The sequence below is a fragment of the Mus pahari genome, chromosome 10 (genome assembly GCF_900095145.1).
Source record: "Mus pahari chromosome 10, PAHARI_EIJ_v1.1, whole genome shotgun sequence".
NCBI classification, from domain to species: domain Eukaryota; kingdom Metazoa; phylum Chordata; class Mammalia; order Rodentia; family Muridae; genus Mus; species Mus pahari.
Window position 1 is genome coordinate 112586761 of NC_034599.1, and position 16968 is coordinate 112603728.

The window sequence follows — 16968 nt, forward strand, 5'->3', positions numbered from 1 at the left end:
CCTCCTCCTCCCCTTCCTCCTCCTCCTCCTCTTCCTCTTTCTCCTCTCCTTCCTCCTCAGGAGTGACATTACAAGTGTATTCCACGTTTTTTCCCCCACATGTTTTTCTAGGGCTCAAACTCAGATCCCCATGCTTGCTCAGCAAGTCCTTTACTGACTGAGCCATTTCCCCAGCTCCAGGATTTAATGCCCTTCTGACTGGAGGACCCTGGGCCTGTGATGTTCCTGTTTCTACTACCTGGGCCTTGGCTCTAAACCATCTCAGTTCCCTCCTCTGTGCATTTAGGAGGGATGGGTTCTTGGGAAAAGAGAGGAGGGGAAAAGACATCCCCTGTGTCCTATCTCTTCTACAACTCTATTTTCAAGGCTTGTTCAGTTCTTTCTCATGCACTTACCATGTACTTACCACGTACTTACCATGTTTTGGCTGCGTAAAACATCTAAGGTGCAGCACAGGAGAGGAAACTCACCTCATTAGACTATTAGTTCTCACTCTTTTGATTAAAATGAATCATTAAATAATCTAGTTTATTATATTTATTCCTTTTTGCTTTGATCATGTGTGTTTGTGTATATATATATATATATATATATATATATATATATATGATAGAAAATTTATATATGTATATCTATGCAACTTATCTATTTATCTATCTGTAGTCGTTTGAATATGCTTGATCCAGGGAGTAGCACTATTAGGAGTTTGGCCTTGTTGGAGGAAGTTTCTCACTGTGTGTGGGGGTGGGCTTTGAGACCCTCCTCCTAGCTCCCTGGAAGCCAGTCTTCTCCTATTTACCTTCAGGACAGCACATAGAACTCTCAGCTCCTCCAGTACCATGCCTGCCTGGACACTGCCATGCTTCCCACCATGATGATAATGCACTGCATCTCAGAACCTATAAGTCAGCTCTAAATGAATGTTGTCTTTTATAAGAGTTGCCATGGTCATGGTATCTCTTCACAGCAATAGAGCCCTAACTAAGATGGGGGAATTGTCTCGATCATGGTAATTAAGGTGGGAGGACCCACAATCCTTGTGCATGGCACTATACCAGGGCAGAAGATCCTGACCATGTAAGAGGAAAGAAAGAAAACTGAGCACATATATGCTGCATTCGTCATCCTCAGACTACAGACATGGTGTAGCCTACTCCCTCACACTCCCGTTCCCATGACTTTGCTACCTTGATGGCATGTAGCCTGGAACAATAAGCTAATAAATCCTTTCTGCCTTACATTGCTTAAGTCCAAGTATGTTATGTTATCACAGCATCGTGGAAGGAAAGAATGGCCCCATACTATATTAGAAATATTATATATTATATATATATATATATAACTTTAAAACAGAGGAGCACATAGGCGCATCTTCCCGCAGCTGCTGTAAATGATGTTGTTCCCTTGGTTACCACTATACTCTTACAAGAGGATGTAAGTAAGAGACAGGTGATAATAAACTATTGTTTTAAGACAGTTTGACTTCAGGAGCCCATGGGAGAGTTTGGAAAACTCCAGAGCTCTGAGACTATACTTTAGAGGACCCTGGCTCAAGGCATCCCTTTCAACTTCAAAATCCCCGCTCTTGATCTGCAAAGAGAGATAACATCTCTAGAGGCTCTAGGCTGGTCTCATTCATGGGAACAACCAACTTTCCAAGCAAGTTCTGCAGCAGTTGTCTGCTTTGGGCACTTGGGTTTGGTTTACCCCATTGCAGAGTTCCTACAGATTCAGCGAGAGGTGCATTCCCCCTCCTTTACCTCGGCCTATTCTTTGGTGAACAGTTACTACATGGGGCAGTGGGTGGGACTGAGGCTGGAGTGAGGATGTTCCAGTGGCCGCTCTTACCCGGTGTGTGCTGTAGAAAGGATCCAAGTCCTCCAGAGGCTCCCCGACCAGTTCTGCTGGGAGCTCTCCATAGAACCTGGGCAGCTGGTTACAGGCCTTCAAGTCCAGCTGAGGCCTGGGCTTCTCACTCTTGTCCTTTTGTCCTCTGTGCTTAGCTCTGCCCTTCTTGGCGGCACGGTGGGCAGCGATCTGCTTCTCGATCTCTGCCAGAGACTCTGGAGTGAACCGTCTGAAGTTGGTAGTTCCCACAGACCCAAAGGGGAACTCCATCTTCTCATTCTTCTTGGGGAAGGATTCACACTCGTCTGGGAGGAAAATAACCAGAGAGCGGTGACAGCCTGCCCACTAGGACCCTCCTGTCCATCACCCCTGAGCGGTGACAGCCTGCCCACTAGGACCCTCCTGTCCATCACCCCTGAGCGGTGACAGCCTGCCCACTGGGACCCTCTGGTCCATCACCCCTGAGTGGTGACAGCCTGCCCACTGGATCTCTCCTGTCCATCACCCCTACTTGACTGACAGAGCAGACCCCCATCTCTGTCTCCAGCTCCTCAGTACCCGCCCCCTCTCCATCCTCTGCAGGCCCTCTACAAATCTAGGTAACACAGGTGTGTCTTTGTTCCGTATCCCCGAAGCCATTGCTTCCTCCTTGCTTTGTAAGAAGCTCCACCCCATTCCCCACAAACTAGCTTTATAAAGTTTGACATCTTTCCCTCATTGTAGTGAAAATTTTGCTTTCCTTAAAAAAAATAAAACAAACACAGAAATATTATGAGTATGTCTTTGTTTTAATCCCAGGTGTGGGAGATGTAGCTGCTTCAGATTGTCCACAGCAGCTGACTATGATTTGTCTCCTGCTCTAGTAGGGGCATGATTTTGTCAGTTGCAGATAGTTTCTGCAAATGTGTGACATTTGGAATTCTGGGGACTTTTCAGAGGGTATAAATTCTAGAGCCCCTATGGGTAGGTTGTTGATTGTTGGTTGCTGTTGGTTGTCATTTGCTACATAGTCATGCGAAAGGAACAAAGAAGAAAGAAGAAGAGAAGAAAAAGGAGGAAAGAGAAGGAGGAGGAGGAGAAGAAGAAGAGGAAGAGGAGGAAGAGGAGGAAGAAGAAGAGGAGGAGGAAGAGGAAGAAGAAGAAGGAGAAGGAGAAGGAGAAGGAGAAGGAGAAGAAGAAGAAGAAGAAGAAGAAGAAGAAGAAGAAGAAGAAGAAGAAGAAGAAGAAGAAGAAGAAGAAGAAGAAGAAGAAGAAGATTAGATATCCTGACAGCGAAGATTAAACTTGGCCCAAGGAACTGGACACTCCTAATCAGCAGTTAGGGGTTGAAAGAATGGAAAGGGGTGGAGAAGGGTGGAAGGAAAAAGAACCCACAAAGCAGTCAAAGACCAGCTACACCTCATCTCTAGGGCTGCCCAGCTACAGCCTGTCCCTGGCCTCGCCAAAGACTTTGGTTCCTCCTCTCTATCTTAAGCCTCACCCTACCTTCTGACCTTTTATCTACTCCTATTCTTTTCTGTATTTCTCCCTTTCTTTGAACTGCCACTGGGTCCCACTGTCCACAGCAGGAGAGTTCTCTTCACAGCATTAGGTAGGATTTCCCAAGCCCAGGTCAGTCTAGAGCAGTTGGATTCAGTTTTCTTTGAACCTAGGAGCTGCCAATGAAGATGATCTGTATGGGCTGGGACTCCCTAGTTAGCAGTTTCCTCTAGTGTGAAATTTCAGTGATTAACTCTTTGCTGACTAGTCGTGTGAGATTTCAGTGATTAACTCTTTGCTGACTAGTCATGTGAGATTTCAGTGATTAACTCTTTGCTGACTAGTCCCTGTCTCTCCATGGAGACAGCCAACGGCCATGTTTTCTAGTTGATGGAGAGAAGCAGATGAAAATTCTGACTCACCTGTGTTCACAGCCTACGTCACCCCTCCTCCTGCCAGGGTCAGCCCTTGACTCCCCAATTCAGCTCTTGTCCCTGCCCGATCCTGTCCCCACTTCTTTTCCTGGTTCCTATCAGCAGTTAGAACTGCTTAACTCTTTGTTTGTTTGTTTGTTTGTTCTAACTTTAACAATATTTGTTTGGTGAGCCAGTTGAGTGGATGAAGGTGTCCACTGAACAAGCCTGGGGACCTAAGTTCTATCCCCGAAACTGTACTGCTGTTCTGGGGAGACACTTTCCTGTACAACCATCTTGGTTAATTTGACACAGTCCTATTGTCATCCTAGAGTCACCTTAGAGGAAAGCCTCCATCGTCTAGATCAGATCGATATGTGCATATGTCTCTGAGTGACTGTCTTGATTGTTTATTGATGGAGAAGGGCCCAGCCCACTATGGGCAGTACCATCCCAGCAGGTGATCCTGAACTCTGTAAGAAAGCTGAGTAGAAGCCAGCCTGAGAGCCAGCTAGCATGCAGCACCCTCTGCGGAGCACCCTGCTAGACTTCTTTGGCCGTAAAATGAGTTCCTTGGTCAGAGATAATAGTGTGTGGAATAGCTAGCATCTTTAAGGCCCTACCTTGATTTTTCCCTAATGATGGACAGTGACCTGGGATTGTAAGCCAAATAAACCCTTTTCTGCCCAGAGTTGGTCCTAGTCGTGGTATTTTACCATAGCAGCTCCCTGTCTTCCTTGATGCCTGTCACTTCTGGGACTCTCTCTGCCTCCTGCTCTCTCTCTGCCCTTGGACTTGGTTTCTCTTGATTGACAGGTAAGTGTGCCCGCCTCTACTCCATGCAGAATGAGACTTTTCTGCTTCGCATGCCACTTTCCTGTGTTCCTATAAACCCACAGTGGCCATTTTCATGTGGGCATCCCCACACCAAGACCTTTCCTCTCATCTCTAGACTTGCCACCCAAATGTCTCTGAACGTACCAGCTTGAGTGCGTGGCACCTTGATAACTTTGGGTCTCCTGACATTAACCTTCCCTCCACAAGACCCAGTATCTTCCTAAGATGAAGATTCAGATGCTCCTTTATGCCCCAAACAGTCCATCTTTGTGCCATGCACTAGTTTAGACTCTAAGATACAGTGACCAAAGAGATATGGCTCTATAGTCTTGGGGACCTCATTTGGCCAGTGTCACAGACCTTAACTCCCGAGAGGACAAAAAGGCTGAATTATGGTGACACTGCGCCTAGAGCCTATCCAAAACACAGCCTAACGTCACAGACCCTTCCCCTGCATCCTACACTTGGTGTAGTCAACCACACGCTCATCTCCCCTCTACATGTGTAGATGGCTGATGGATGTGAAGGTCCAAGCCCACACATGCTCTTCCTGTAATCTTTTCAATGCATGAAAACTTCATATTTTCCAAAGGCTTAGGTTCCAAGCCTTGAAATTTCATACTGTTCTATCAGGTTATGTATATCTGGTTTTTTGTTGAGGTCTTTGATCCACTTTGAACATGAAGTTTGTGCAGGGCAATAGATATGGATCTACTTGAATTATTCTACATGGCAACATCCAGTTAGACCAGCACCATTTGTTGAAGATGCTTTTCCCCCACCATGTATTTCTGACTTCCTTATCAAAAACCTGGTGTAGATTTATGTCTGAGTTGATTCCATTCCGTTGATCAATGTGTCTGTTTTTCTGCCAGTGCCATGCAGTTTTTATTATGACATCTCTGTAGTACAGCTTGAGGTCAGGGATGGCGATACCTCTGGAAGTTTTATTATTGTTCAGGATTGTTTTTAGCTATTCTGGGATTCTTTATTTTATATATAAAGTTGAGTACTGTTCTTTCAAATTCCATAAAGAATTGTGTTGGAATTTTGATGGGGATTGCATCAAATCTCCAGATTGCTTTGGTGGGATGGCCATTTTTATGTTAATCCTACCAATCCATGAGGATCAGAGCTCTCTCCATCTTCTGATATCTTCTTAAATTTTTGTCTTCAAAGACTTGAGGTTTTCATTATACAAGTCTTTCACTTGCTTGGTTAGAGTCACCTCAAGATTATTAGTTGAGGCTATTGTGAAGTATGTTGTTTCCCTGATTTCTTTCTCAGTCCATATATACCATTTGTATATAGGAAAGCTACTGATTTGGGGGGGGTGTTAATTTTGTATCCAGCCACTTCATTGATGGTATTTATCAACTGTAGGAGTTCCCTGATAGAATTTTTGTATCATTTATATATATATATATATTTATATTTATATATTTATATTTATATATTTATATATGTATATGCATATACATATATACATATATACTATGATATCATCTGCAAGTAATGATACTCTGACTTCTTTCTTTCTAGTTTATATCCCCTTGCTCTCTGTTGTCTTATTGCTCTAGCTAGAACTTCAGTACTATATTGAATAGACATGGAGAGAGTAGACAGCCTTGTCTCATGCCTGATTTTAGGGGAATTGTTTTGAGTTTCTCTCCATTTTATTTGTTGTTGGCTATAGGCTAGCTGTAAATTGCCTTTACTGTGTTTAGGTATGCCTCGTGTGTCTCTAATCTCTCCAAGACTTTTATCATGAAGGGCTGTTGGATTTTTGTCAAAGGATTTTCAGCATCTAGTGAGATGATCATGCAGGGGTTTTGTCTTTCATTTTGTTTATATGGTGGATACATTGACTGATTTTCATATGTTGAACCATGCTTGCATCTCTGGCATGAAGCCTACTTGACCATGGCAGATAATCTTCTTGATGTGTTCTTAGATTCAGTTTGAGGGTATTTTATTGAGTATTTTAGTATCTATGTTCATAAGGGAAATTGGTCTGTAATTCTTTCTTTGTTGAATCTTTGTGTGGTTTGTGTATCAGGGTGACTGTGGTCTCATAAAATGAAATTGGCAATGTTCCTTCTGTTTCTATTTTGTGGAATAATTTGAGTAGTATTAGCATTTACTCTTCTTTAAAAGCCTGGTAGAATTCTGTGCTTAAACTGTCTGCCCCTGGGCTTTTCTTGGTTGAAAGATTTTTAATGACTGCTTTGATTTTCTTAGGGGTTATAGGTCAATTTAAATTGTTTATCTGCGCTTAAATTAACATTGGTAAGTGATATCTATTTAAAAAATTAGTCATTTCTTTTAGAATTTTGTGGAGTACAGTTTTTTTTTTACTTGATAGAAGAGAAAGTGAGGATTACCTGTGAATGCATTGGCACAGGAAACAACTTCTTGAACAGAATACCAATATCATAGACACTAAGATCAACAATTAATAAATGATACCTCATTAAGTTGAAAAGCTTCTATAAGGCAAAGAACACTGCCAATTGGACAAAATTGCAGCCTACAGATTGGGGAAAGATTTTCACTGCCTCCAGATCTAATAAAAGGCTGATATCCAAAATATATAAAGAACTCAAGAAACTAGACATCAACAAACCAGGCAATCTAATTTAAAAATGGGGTACAGATCTAAACAGAATTCACTATAGAGGAATCTCAAATGACTGAGAAACACTTAAAGAAATGCTCAACATCCTTAGCTATGAGGGAAATGCAAATCAAACATCTCTGAGATTCCATCTTACACCCATCAGAATGGCTAAGACAAATAACACATGTTATTTGCAGATGAGGATGTGGAGCAAGGGGAATACCCCTCTGTTGCTGGTGGCAGTGCAAACTTGTAGAGTCACTATTGAAATCAATATGGCAGTTTTTCAGAAAATTGACCTATCTTAAGACCCAGCTATATCACCTCTGGGCACATGCCCAAAGGGCACACTCTCCTATCACAAGGACACTTGCTCAGCTATGTTCATAGCAGCTTTATTCATAATAGTCATAAACTGGAAACAAGCTGGATGTCCCTCAACTGAACAACGGATAAGAAAGTGTGATACATTTACACAATGGAGTATTACTCAGCTGTTAAAAACAAGAACATCATGAAATTTGCCAGCAAGTGTATGAAACTAGGAAAGATCATCCTGAGCTAGGCAACCCAGATCCCGAAAGACAAATATGAAATGTATTCACTTATAAGTGGATATTAGCTGTTAAGTGGAAGATACACTACAATCCGCAGACCCAAGGAAGGCTCTAGGGGGAACACACAGACTTCTCTGCAAAGGGGAAATAGAATAGATTTTGTGGGTGGACTCTGGGTGGGTAGGAATGGGAACAGGAGGGATCATGTGGGTGAAGAAGGGATGAGGTAGGGGGAGAGTAGAGGGAGAGACAACTGGAATTGGGGGGCATTTATGGGATAATGTGGAAACCTAGTGTCATGGAAACTTCCTGGAGCCTATGTGGGTAACCTAGCAAGGAGCCTTAGTAATACAGGATGCAGAGCCTGGACTGGCCTCGTCTGTAACTGGGACATCGGCCCAGCCACAAAACCTTTAACCCACACCTGTCCAGCCTGCAAGATATGCTGGGGCAATGGTAACTCAGAGCTTGTAGGTGTGACCAACCAATGACGGGTCTAACCTGAGGCCCAAGCCACGAGAGGAAGCCCATTCCCAACACTGCCTGGATGGTCAGGAACTGGAAGCCGGATGGCTCAGAGACCTAGGGTAGAACCAAACACAACTGACAAAAAAAAATAGTCAATGGAATGGTTTCTAATGATATTCTGCTACACTCAGATTTGCCCTAGGCCAGTTGTCATCACAGAGGAATCCTCCAGCAACTGATGGAAACAGATGCAGAGACCCACACCCAAACATTAGGTGAATCACAAGGAACCCCACAGAGGGGGCAGAAGGATTGGAGGGACCAGAGGGACCAAGTAGACCAGGAGAACATAGCCCACACAGTCAACTAGGCTCATAGGGCTCACGGAGACCGAAGAGACCACCATGGAGCCTGCATGGTGCTGCAAAAACTCTTCTGCATACATGCTGTGGTTGTCTAGCTTGGGTTGGGTTGTTGTTGTTGTTGTTGTTGTTGCTGTTGCTGCTGCTGCTGCTGTTGTTGTTGTTTGTAGGAACCCTAACAGTGGGAGTGGGGGGGTGTCTCTGCTCTCGGGATCCTTTTCCACCTACTGGGTTGCCTTGTCCAGACTTGATAAGGGCCTGTACCTAGGTTTATTACATCTTGCTATGCTATGTTCATTTGGTATCCCTGGCTGTCCTGTTCTTTTCTGAAGAGAAACGGAGGAGTGGTGGATCTGGGGGAGGGGGGTAGTGAGGGAGGACTTGGAGGAGTGGAGAGAGAGGAGGCTGCAGTCAGATTATTGTATGAGAGATGAATGCATAAGAAGGTAAAAGGAAATGTGGTACATTTACACAATGGACTATTATTCAGCAGTTTAAAAAAATGACATTATGAAATTTGCAGGCAAATGTATGAAACTAGAAAAAGAAATCATCCTAAATGAGGTAACCCAGACCTAGAAAGACAAACATGGTATGAATCATTCATAAGTGAATATTAGCTGGTAAGTAATTGATAATCATGCTACAGTCCACAGGCCCAGAGAGTCTTAGTAACAAGGAGGGCTCTAGGGAGGATGCATGGATCTCCCCAGAAAGGAGAAACTGAAGAGAATTTGCAGGTGGACATGGGCAGTTATGGATGGAAAGGGGAAGATGAGGTGAGGGGAGGGATAGAGAGAGAGGGTATGGGACGAGATGACTGGAATTGGAGAGCATTTGGGGGGCGGGGAATGTGGAAATTAGTGCAGTGAAAACTCCCTGGGATCTGTGAGGGTGACCCTAGCGAGGACTCCTAGTAATGGAGGATACAGAGCCCAAACTGTTCATCTTCTGTAACCAGACATGACTTCCAGTGCTGGGACTGGGACACCAACCCAGCTACAAAACCTTCAACCTACATTCTGTCCTGCCTGCAAGATAAGCGGGAGCAATGCGGGTGCAGAACTTGTGGGAGTGGCCAACCAATGACTGATTTTATTTGAGGCTTGTGCCACGAGAGGGAGCCCATGCTGGGCATGGCCTGAATGGGCAGGAACTGAGGCTGGATGGCCCAGAGACCTAGGTTAGAACCAAGCATGACTGACCAATAAACAATGATTCAGTCATGACCAGAGACAGCTCCTTTCCATCTGAGCTTTGGGAACTTTGCAGAAGAGGGAGAGGAGGAATTGTGGGAGCCAGGGGGCTGAGGACACCAGGAGAGCACAGCCAACAGAATCAACTAAACGGGGCTCTTGGGGGGCTCACAGAGACTGACGCAGCAATCCCAGAGCCTTCGTTGGGTTGCACTAGGCTCTCTGTGTGTAAGTTATTGCTGTTGTTGTTAGGGAGGGCTTGATGTTTTGGGGGACTCCTGACAGTGAGAATGGGGGTGTTTGAGAGTCTTTTGCCTGCTCTTTGTACCCCTCTCCTCTTACTTGGTTGCCTCCCCTGGCCTTAATGTAAGGGTTTGTGCCTGGCCTTATTGTATCTTCTGCCATGCTTGGTTGATGTCCCTGGGACACCTGCTCTTTTTGGGGGGCGTCAGATGGACCAGGGAGAGAAAGGAGGTGGGAGAAAACTGGGAGGAGTCGAGGGAGAGGAAGCTGTGGCAAGGCTGTATTGCATGAGAGAACAATAAATTAAAAACAAAAACCAAAAAATTTCATACTGATTGGAAACTCTCAATCTGAGGGCATGCATACCCTCAGATACCCCTGGTCCTCAAGTGTGGCTGTATACATTCCCTCACAGTCATGGCCAAAGCCTTTCCATTCCACTGCCACCCACCTCTACCACTGGTCCATAGCCCAGGGCCCCATAACCCTTCATCTTAGCTTGTTTCACTGTACCAGTCTCTGGCACCGCTGAAGCCTATACTCGCAGTGACCAGCACGTACCCTGTGGTATGTTCTCATCAATATAGTCTGGGTATCATGAGCTGGTACCTGTTGTCTCTCTTGCTTCTAGGACTGCAGTCCTAAGCCCAGATTGCCTTGCTCATCTTCTCTCCATCCCTCTCCATCTCTCTCTCCCCAGCTCTATTTATGTGTATTCACACATGATTGTGTGTGCACATGCATAGTTCTGATGCACTTGCTCCTATGTGTGCAGACCAGAAAATGACCTCAATTGCCATTCTTCAAGTGCCTTCAAGGGTCTCTCGCTGGCCAGTCACACACCAAGTAGGCCAGGCTGGCCATCAAACCCAAGGAGTCTATCTGTCTCAGCCTTCCCAGAGCTGAGTCTAGAACCTTGCACCACCATGTCTGGCTGGCTTTTGTTTGCCTATACAATTTTTCAGGAGTCAAACTCAGGCTCTCCTGTTTGTAAGGCAAACATCTTACCAATGTAAGCTATCTCTCCAGCACCCAGCCTTGCTCTTTCTTAAACATGCAGAGCATAACCTATTGAGTCAGGATCTCGCTATGTAGCCTGCTCTGGGACTCACTAAGATGCCCAGGCTGGCCTTGAGTTCATGATTCTCCTGCCTTATCATCCCAAGGGCTGGGATTATCATTGCATGGTCACCACAGCTGTCTTATGAAGCCCATTTTGCCTCAGCTTCCCCAAGCCTCCTGTCCCCTCTGCCCAGTACTGTGTTCATATTCACATATATGCACACACCTTCCACTATGGCTGTGCTAGCCGAGGCTCCCCAGCACTCTCTCATGAACAACAGTCCCTGTCCACTGTCCATCTGTTTACCTTCCATGATTCTTAGTAACATTTTACACCTAATGTTAATTTTCTATTTGCTCCTTATTTATCTCCTTCAGCAGAAGTGTTTTCTCCTGAGTATGGATTTTTGTCTGTTTGATTGAGGATCCCCTAACACTGAAAAAAAAAACCTGGCACATTATAGGAGATCAACAAATATTTGTTGGATAAAATGGATGGATAATCAAGAGACCCTAAGGGGCATGAATAAAATATTTATGGACTAGATTTTGTCATCTGGCCCAGGATTAAACTCTGGGAAGTTAGAGGGGGAAAATCAAATGTTTTTAAAATGTCAATCTAGGGTGTAGATTGCCTCATGTTGCTGCTGTAAAAAGAAGCAAGCGAACAAACATATGTACCTTGTATTTGATTTTTAAATGTACTAAAATCTACTGTGCTATCATAAATACCATTCTCTAAACAGAAGGAAGAAATTGGAGGCTGGAAGTGGAGAAATACTGAACCACAAGACAGCCAGTGCATGCGAACACCAGGCAGACACATTTAAGAACGGACCAGGCTTATTCTGGAGAGGCAGTGATTTTAGTAAGGAGGACCATGTGTAATCTGCCTCCCAGAATGGTGATCCCAGTTAGCAGCAAGAAAAAAGAGGGCACAGCTGGATTGTTGAATTGCAGAGAGAGCAGATTGGTGTAATACACCAATATAAATGACCAAGCTCTCTATAGGAGGGCCCCCCAAAGTGGAGTCACACCCGTCTCAAGTTCCGATGGTCACAGAGAGTCTGCTGTGAGGGTGACATGGGGACTGAGGCTGCTCGATGTTGGGAGTGTGTTAGGTTCTCTGGTCCACAGAGCCAATAACAGAGCTAGCCTGAGCTCTGGCTCACACTGGACTTCCCATCGCAGTGGGAATGTGGGATTAGATGTCTCTGGTCTGTGTGATGCGGGCAGTGTGGACAGACTGATCAAGACTCAGAGATTGTTCCTAAGATATCTATCTATCTATCTATCTATCTATCTATCTATCTATCTATCTATCTATCTATCAATCATCTATCCATTCATCCATCTATCTATGTTTACATATGTATATGTGTATGCACATATACATCATATACATATATATTCTATACATCAGTAACACTGGCATGTTTCTAAATAGGCTGCCCGCTGTCATGAAAGGTTTTATCTTTAACATGTCATTGGAATAACAGGATCTCTGGGTGGATGTGCTCTCTAGGGAAGAGAGAGAATGGAAGCAGCAGCTATACCATGGCGACAGGGAGCAGAGTACAATCCTGAAACTACACATTGACAGCACAAGCGTGATCCAGTGCAGTCACCAGAGATGGCGCCTCAGATATCCTTACACCAGAAAGAATGCACAGGAAGTTAGGGAGCATGGTATCCTGGATGGCCCTCTATTGTGTCCTCTCTGGATCCACTTCAGGAGGCTGAAGGAGTCCTGCAGCTGGGCTCTGCTCTGTCCGTGGTGCTGAACCTCAAGCGCAAGGGTGGGTATGCACTGAGTCTAGCGGGTTCCTGTGAGCCTTGGCGAGTGAATAATGGGCAGCACTAGGGATTGTGTCTGGCTGGAGGGATGAGGTTAGCTGTCTCTCTGTGGGAGCTAAAATAAATATGTAGAAGTTGGCTGAAAAAATAAACAAAACTGCGTGTTTCAGTTATGAAATCAAGACAGCTTTACTCTGCAGGGTAGACAGCCAAATGAAATTGAAGAAGAGGAATACTGAATCTCAAGTAGCTTCCCTAAATTAAAAAATTAAAAAGTTTATTTGCTAAAAAAAAAGAAACAAAAAGAAACAAAAATAAAAGACATCCCCTATCATAAGATCTGGGAATGTGGTGGCCCCAGAAACTCAGAAAGTTGAGGCAAGTCAGATCCACACACTTCGAACTGTAACTACACAGAAAGCTGAGAGACGGCTCTGTTGGTAAAGTGTTCACGGTGCATAAAAAGGACCCAAGTTCAATCCGCAGAGCTCATCCTTAAACCGAACAAACAAAGCCGGGAGTGGGGGGGGGGTGCCAGTAACCCCAGCACTGAGGAGGTGAAGCCCAGAGGATCCCTGGTGTCACAGGCCGGCCAGCCTAGCCTACGTGGTGAGTTACAGACAGGAAGAGACCCTCCCTCAAAACATAACAAAGTGAGTCATGCCTTCAGAGCAATCCCTGAGGTTGCCCTCTAGTCTACACACACACACACACACACACACACACACACACACACGTGCACAAATCACTTGTGCATCTGAACACACATGCACACACAGAGAACACAGAGGTCTCATGGTTCTGTTGAAATAGCCGCTGGGCTTGGAGACATAGAGTATGGATTGGACCCTGACTAAGCCTTTGAAATTCTTTGAGCCACAATTCTGTGTTTCCAGACGGGAGTTGATTACTTCTGCTCTACTCACCTGACACCATTGTTCAGAGGAACAGATAATGTATGTGAAAGCATTCGTAAGCTAATTGCTTTGCAAACACAGAATGGCAATGTTAACACTCCCATTACACATGTGATTTAATAGCCGATAGCCACTTAGCCTATTTCCATAACACACCGTTGGCTCTCGGGCACATAAATTAAATAAATGTGTGGGTTCATCTGCAATTAAATCCAATACAAAAAAAAAAACCTTACAGTATTTCACTTTACTTCTCTACACACCATCCTTAGTGTGTGAATACTTTTAAATATGATTCAGCTGACCAAACTGAAAGCACTTGTTCAGTGAGGCCATTTAAATGACAAGAAACTGAAGGAGATTGTGCTGTGGGTGAGTTTTTGTTTAAAACATGCAGAATCTACTCTTTTTCTTCTGCCCCCTCCCAATCTCCCCCCTCCCAACTTCTATAATATTTCACTGGGCTGATCTGAGCGCATCACTTGCAGAGTTCTGAGAGGAGGGCAGCTGGCAAGAATTGAATTTTTATCTTTTTTTTTTTTTCGAGACACGGTTTCATTATGTAGCCCTGGCTGTCCTGGAACTTACTCTGTAGACCAGGCTGGCCTTGAACTCAGAAATCCGGCTGCCTCTGTCTCCCAAGTGCTGGGATTAAAGGTGTGCGCCACGGCTTTCCACTGCCAGGCATATTTAAGGACCCCAACAATTCTGTCAGGTTGAAGCATAGTCTTGATTCAAATGTAATCTTGAAATGACCAAACTGATTAAGATGTGTGTGTGTGTGTGTGTGTGTGTGTGTGCACGTGCATGTGTGTGCATACACACATACACATCTGGAAGTCAGAGAACAACTCTGGTGTTATTCATCTTATTTGTTGTTTTGTTTTCTTTGAGACAGGGTCTCGCTGTGTAGCCCTGGATGCCCTGGAACTCACTGTGTAGACCAGGCTAGCTTTGACTCACACAGATCTCCCTGCTTCTGCCCCCTGAGTACTAGAATGAAAGGTATACAGTACTACTCCCAGCACACCTTGCTTTTGTGGCCAGAGGGTCCCCAGGAGCCACCTGTCTGTCTTCCTAGTTCTGGAATTACCAGTGTGCACCACCATGCCTGGCACTTTTACACAAGTTCTGAGACTCAAACATAGACCTTCCTGCTTGCACAGTGAGCACCTTCCTGCTCAGGCTATCCCCCACCCCCACCCCAGCCTTAATTAAGCTGTTCTAGGGGTGCTGGCCTCACTGGTTCAATTAGGGGACCTGTTACTGCCGAGGACATGTGTGAAACACATCCACTCGAGCTGTGTCTCCACAGTCCACTACACTGTGTCTCCCTGGCTTCTTTCAACACAGCTTTTACTAAAGCTTCAACGGCCACCAGGGTGCCAATTCCAGGCACACTCCCAGGCCTCTGGTTTTGCTTGTGTCGGCAGGATATGACATAATTGACCATTCCATTTTCCTTAAAATCTGCTCTGAGTTCTCTGTGAAACTTCATTAGAGGTTTCTTTTTTCCTAAGCCATTAAATATTGGAGCTTCTTGAGATTCTGCCCAGGCACCCTTATATGTCCTTTCTCAGAGGGACCTAGAATTTTCTCCTCAGGTTTCAACAACCACTCCAACCTCTCTCCTGATGTTTAATCTACCTGCTCTGTTGGAATCTACCTATCTCTTCTAAATTGACTTTTTCTTCTGTATCTTTTACTACAGTAAATAATACATACCATCAAGCACCCAGTGCCTCTATCGCAAACATATAGACACAGCAGCATCTGTGCTTGCTCACTCCCAAGCTTCCGCACTCTTTCCCCTGTATTCACAGCAACCAATATAGTTTTTTAATGCATGTGTTTATCTCTCTGTCTGTCTGTCTGTCTGTCTACCTATCTATCTACGTGTGTGAGAGAGTGTTTATGTGTGTGTAGGTGTGTGGGTGCATGTGCATACATGTGTATGTGAATGTGCGTGCGCACACACGCGCACGCACCAGAGTATCCTGGGATACATGGGCATTCACACTGTACCATGTGCATTGAAGTGAATGGACAGCTTGCAAGAATCTGCTCTCTCCCCTCAGCATGTGGTTCCCAGGGGTCAAACTCAGGTCATCAGGCTTGGAGGCCAAGCCTTTGCCCTCTGAGCCTTCTCACCAGCCCCCAAGGTGATGCTTAAAAATGGAAGCTGAATGATCTTATTCCTGTGATTATTCTTTTCAAAGGCTTCTCACCAGCTTCGGCCCAGGCACACATTCACACACCTGGCTCAGCCTGGTGTCACCTGGTCTGTCCCCATTCTCACCTCTGTTTCCCTTGTTTGCTTCCTGGAAGTTCTCATGGTCTCCCCAGTCCTCTCTGCTCTTGTTCCTTCACACTTGTCTGATATCCCACCCTGACCCCTAGGACTGTATTTTCCATCCTTTGCGCTAACTTCTACTGCTCTACCAGTTGCATTTGAATGTCCCTTCTTCAGAACAATCCTTCCTGGCCCTCTAGACCAGGGAACCCGTCTTCCTTATCCTTTTACAGCAGCCTCCACTGCTAAACGCCATTTCAACGTCATCTGTTGTCCTGAAGGCAACCGTCCCGACACCCACAACTCACCCATCACTCTCCAGCTGCATCCCTAACATGCCAGACAATGGGACATTGGTCAGTATGGATGATTTGAGGGTAAAAGCATCAATGGGCAGATGTAGGGAGTTCTCCCAGACACCCTTGGAGTGGAGTGTCATAAATGTGAACCACTTGTTCTGTCGAGTTTCTACTATCACTGTCTTATTTGAGCGAGAGCGAAAGCTATTGTTCCCACTCCTGTAAGATACTAAGCATGACCGGGGACTCTCTTCTGACAGAAGAGAAGTCGTGGCTGAAATCTGAGGTAAGAAAACAGAAATGGCAGGATTGGAAATAAATCCAGTGGTGTTTAGTAAAAGTCAAGGATGCAGTGGGAAAACTCTGTTGTGAGAGTGAGGAGACCCGGAGTTTATAGCCCAGCACCTCCTGCTGACTGGGATTCTGAGGTTGAGCATCAGTTTCACTTCTGAGAAACTACCACACAGAAAACAGCAGACCAGCCGGGCGTGGTGGCACACGCCTTTAATCCCAGCACTCGGGAGGCAGAGGCAGGCGGATTTCTGAGTTCGAGGCCAGCCTGGTCTACAAAGTGAGT

At 45.0% G+C, this 16968-nt stretch overlaps 1 protein-coding gene across 3 annotated transcripts in view; it reads right to left on the reverse strand.

Annotated features, from left to right (window-relative positions):
• Window positions 1–16968, reverse strand: part of Scn10a (sodium voltage-gated channel alpha subunit 10) — a 105622-nt gene that overhangs the window by 80435 nt on the left and 8219 nt on the right. For 2 of the 3 annotated variants that reach the window (XM_021207599.1, XM_021207598.1), the window contains exon 1: window positions 1849–2118. In XM_021207599.1, coding sequence (XP_021063258.1) covers window positions 1849–2118 — 270 coding nt within the window. Of the gene's footprint in view, window positions 1–1848; window positions 2154–16968 lie in introns of those variants that run through there. The other variant, XM_021207597.1, reaches the window with a different exon arrangement.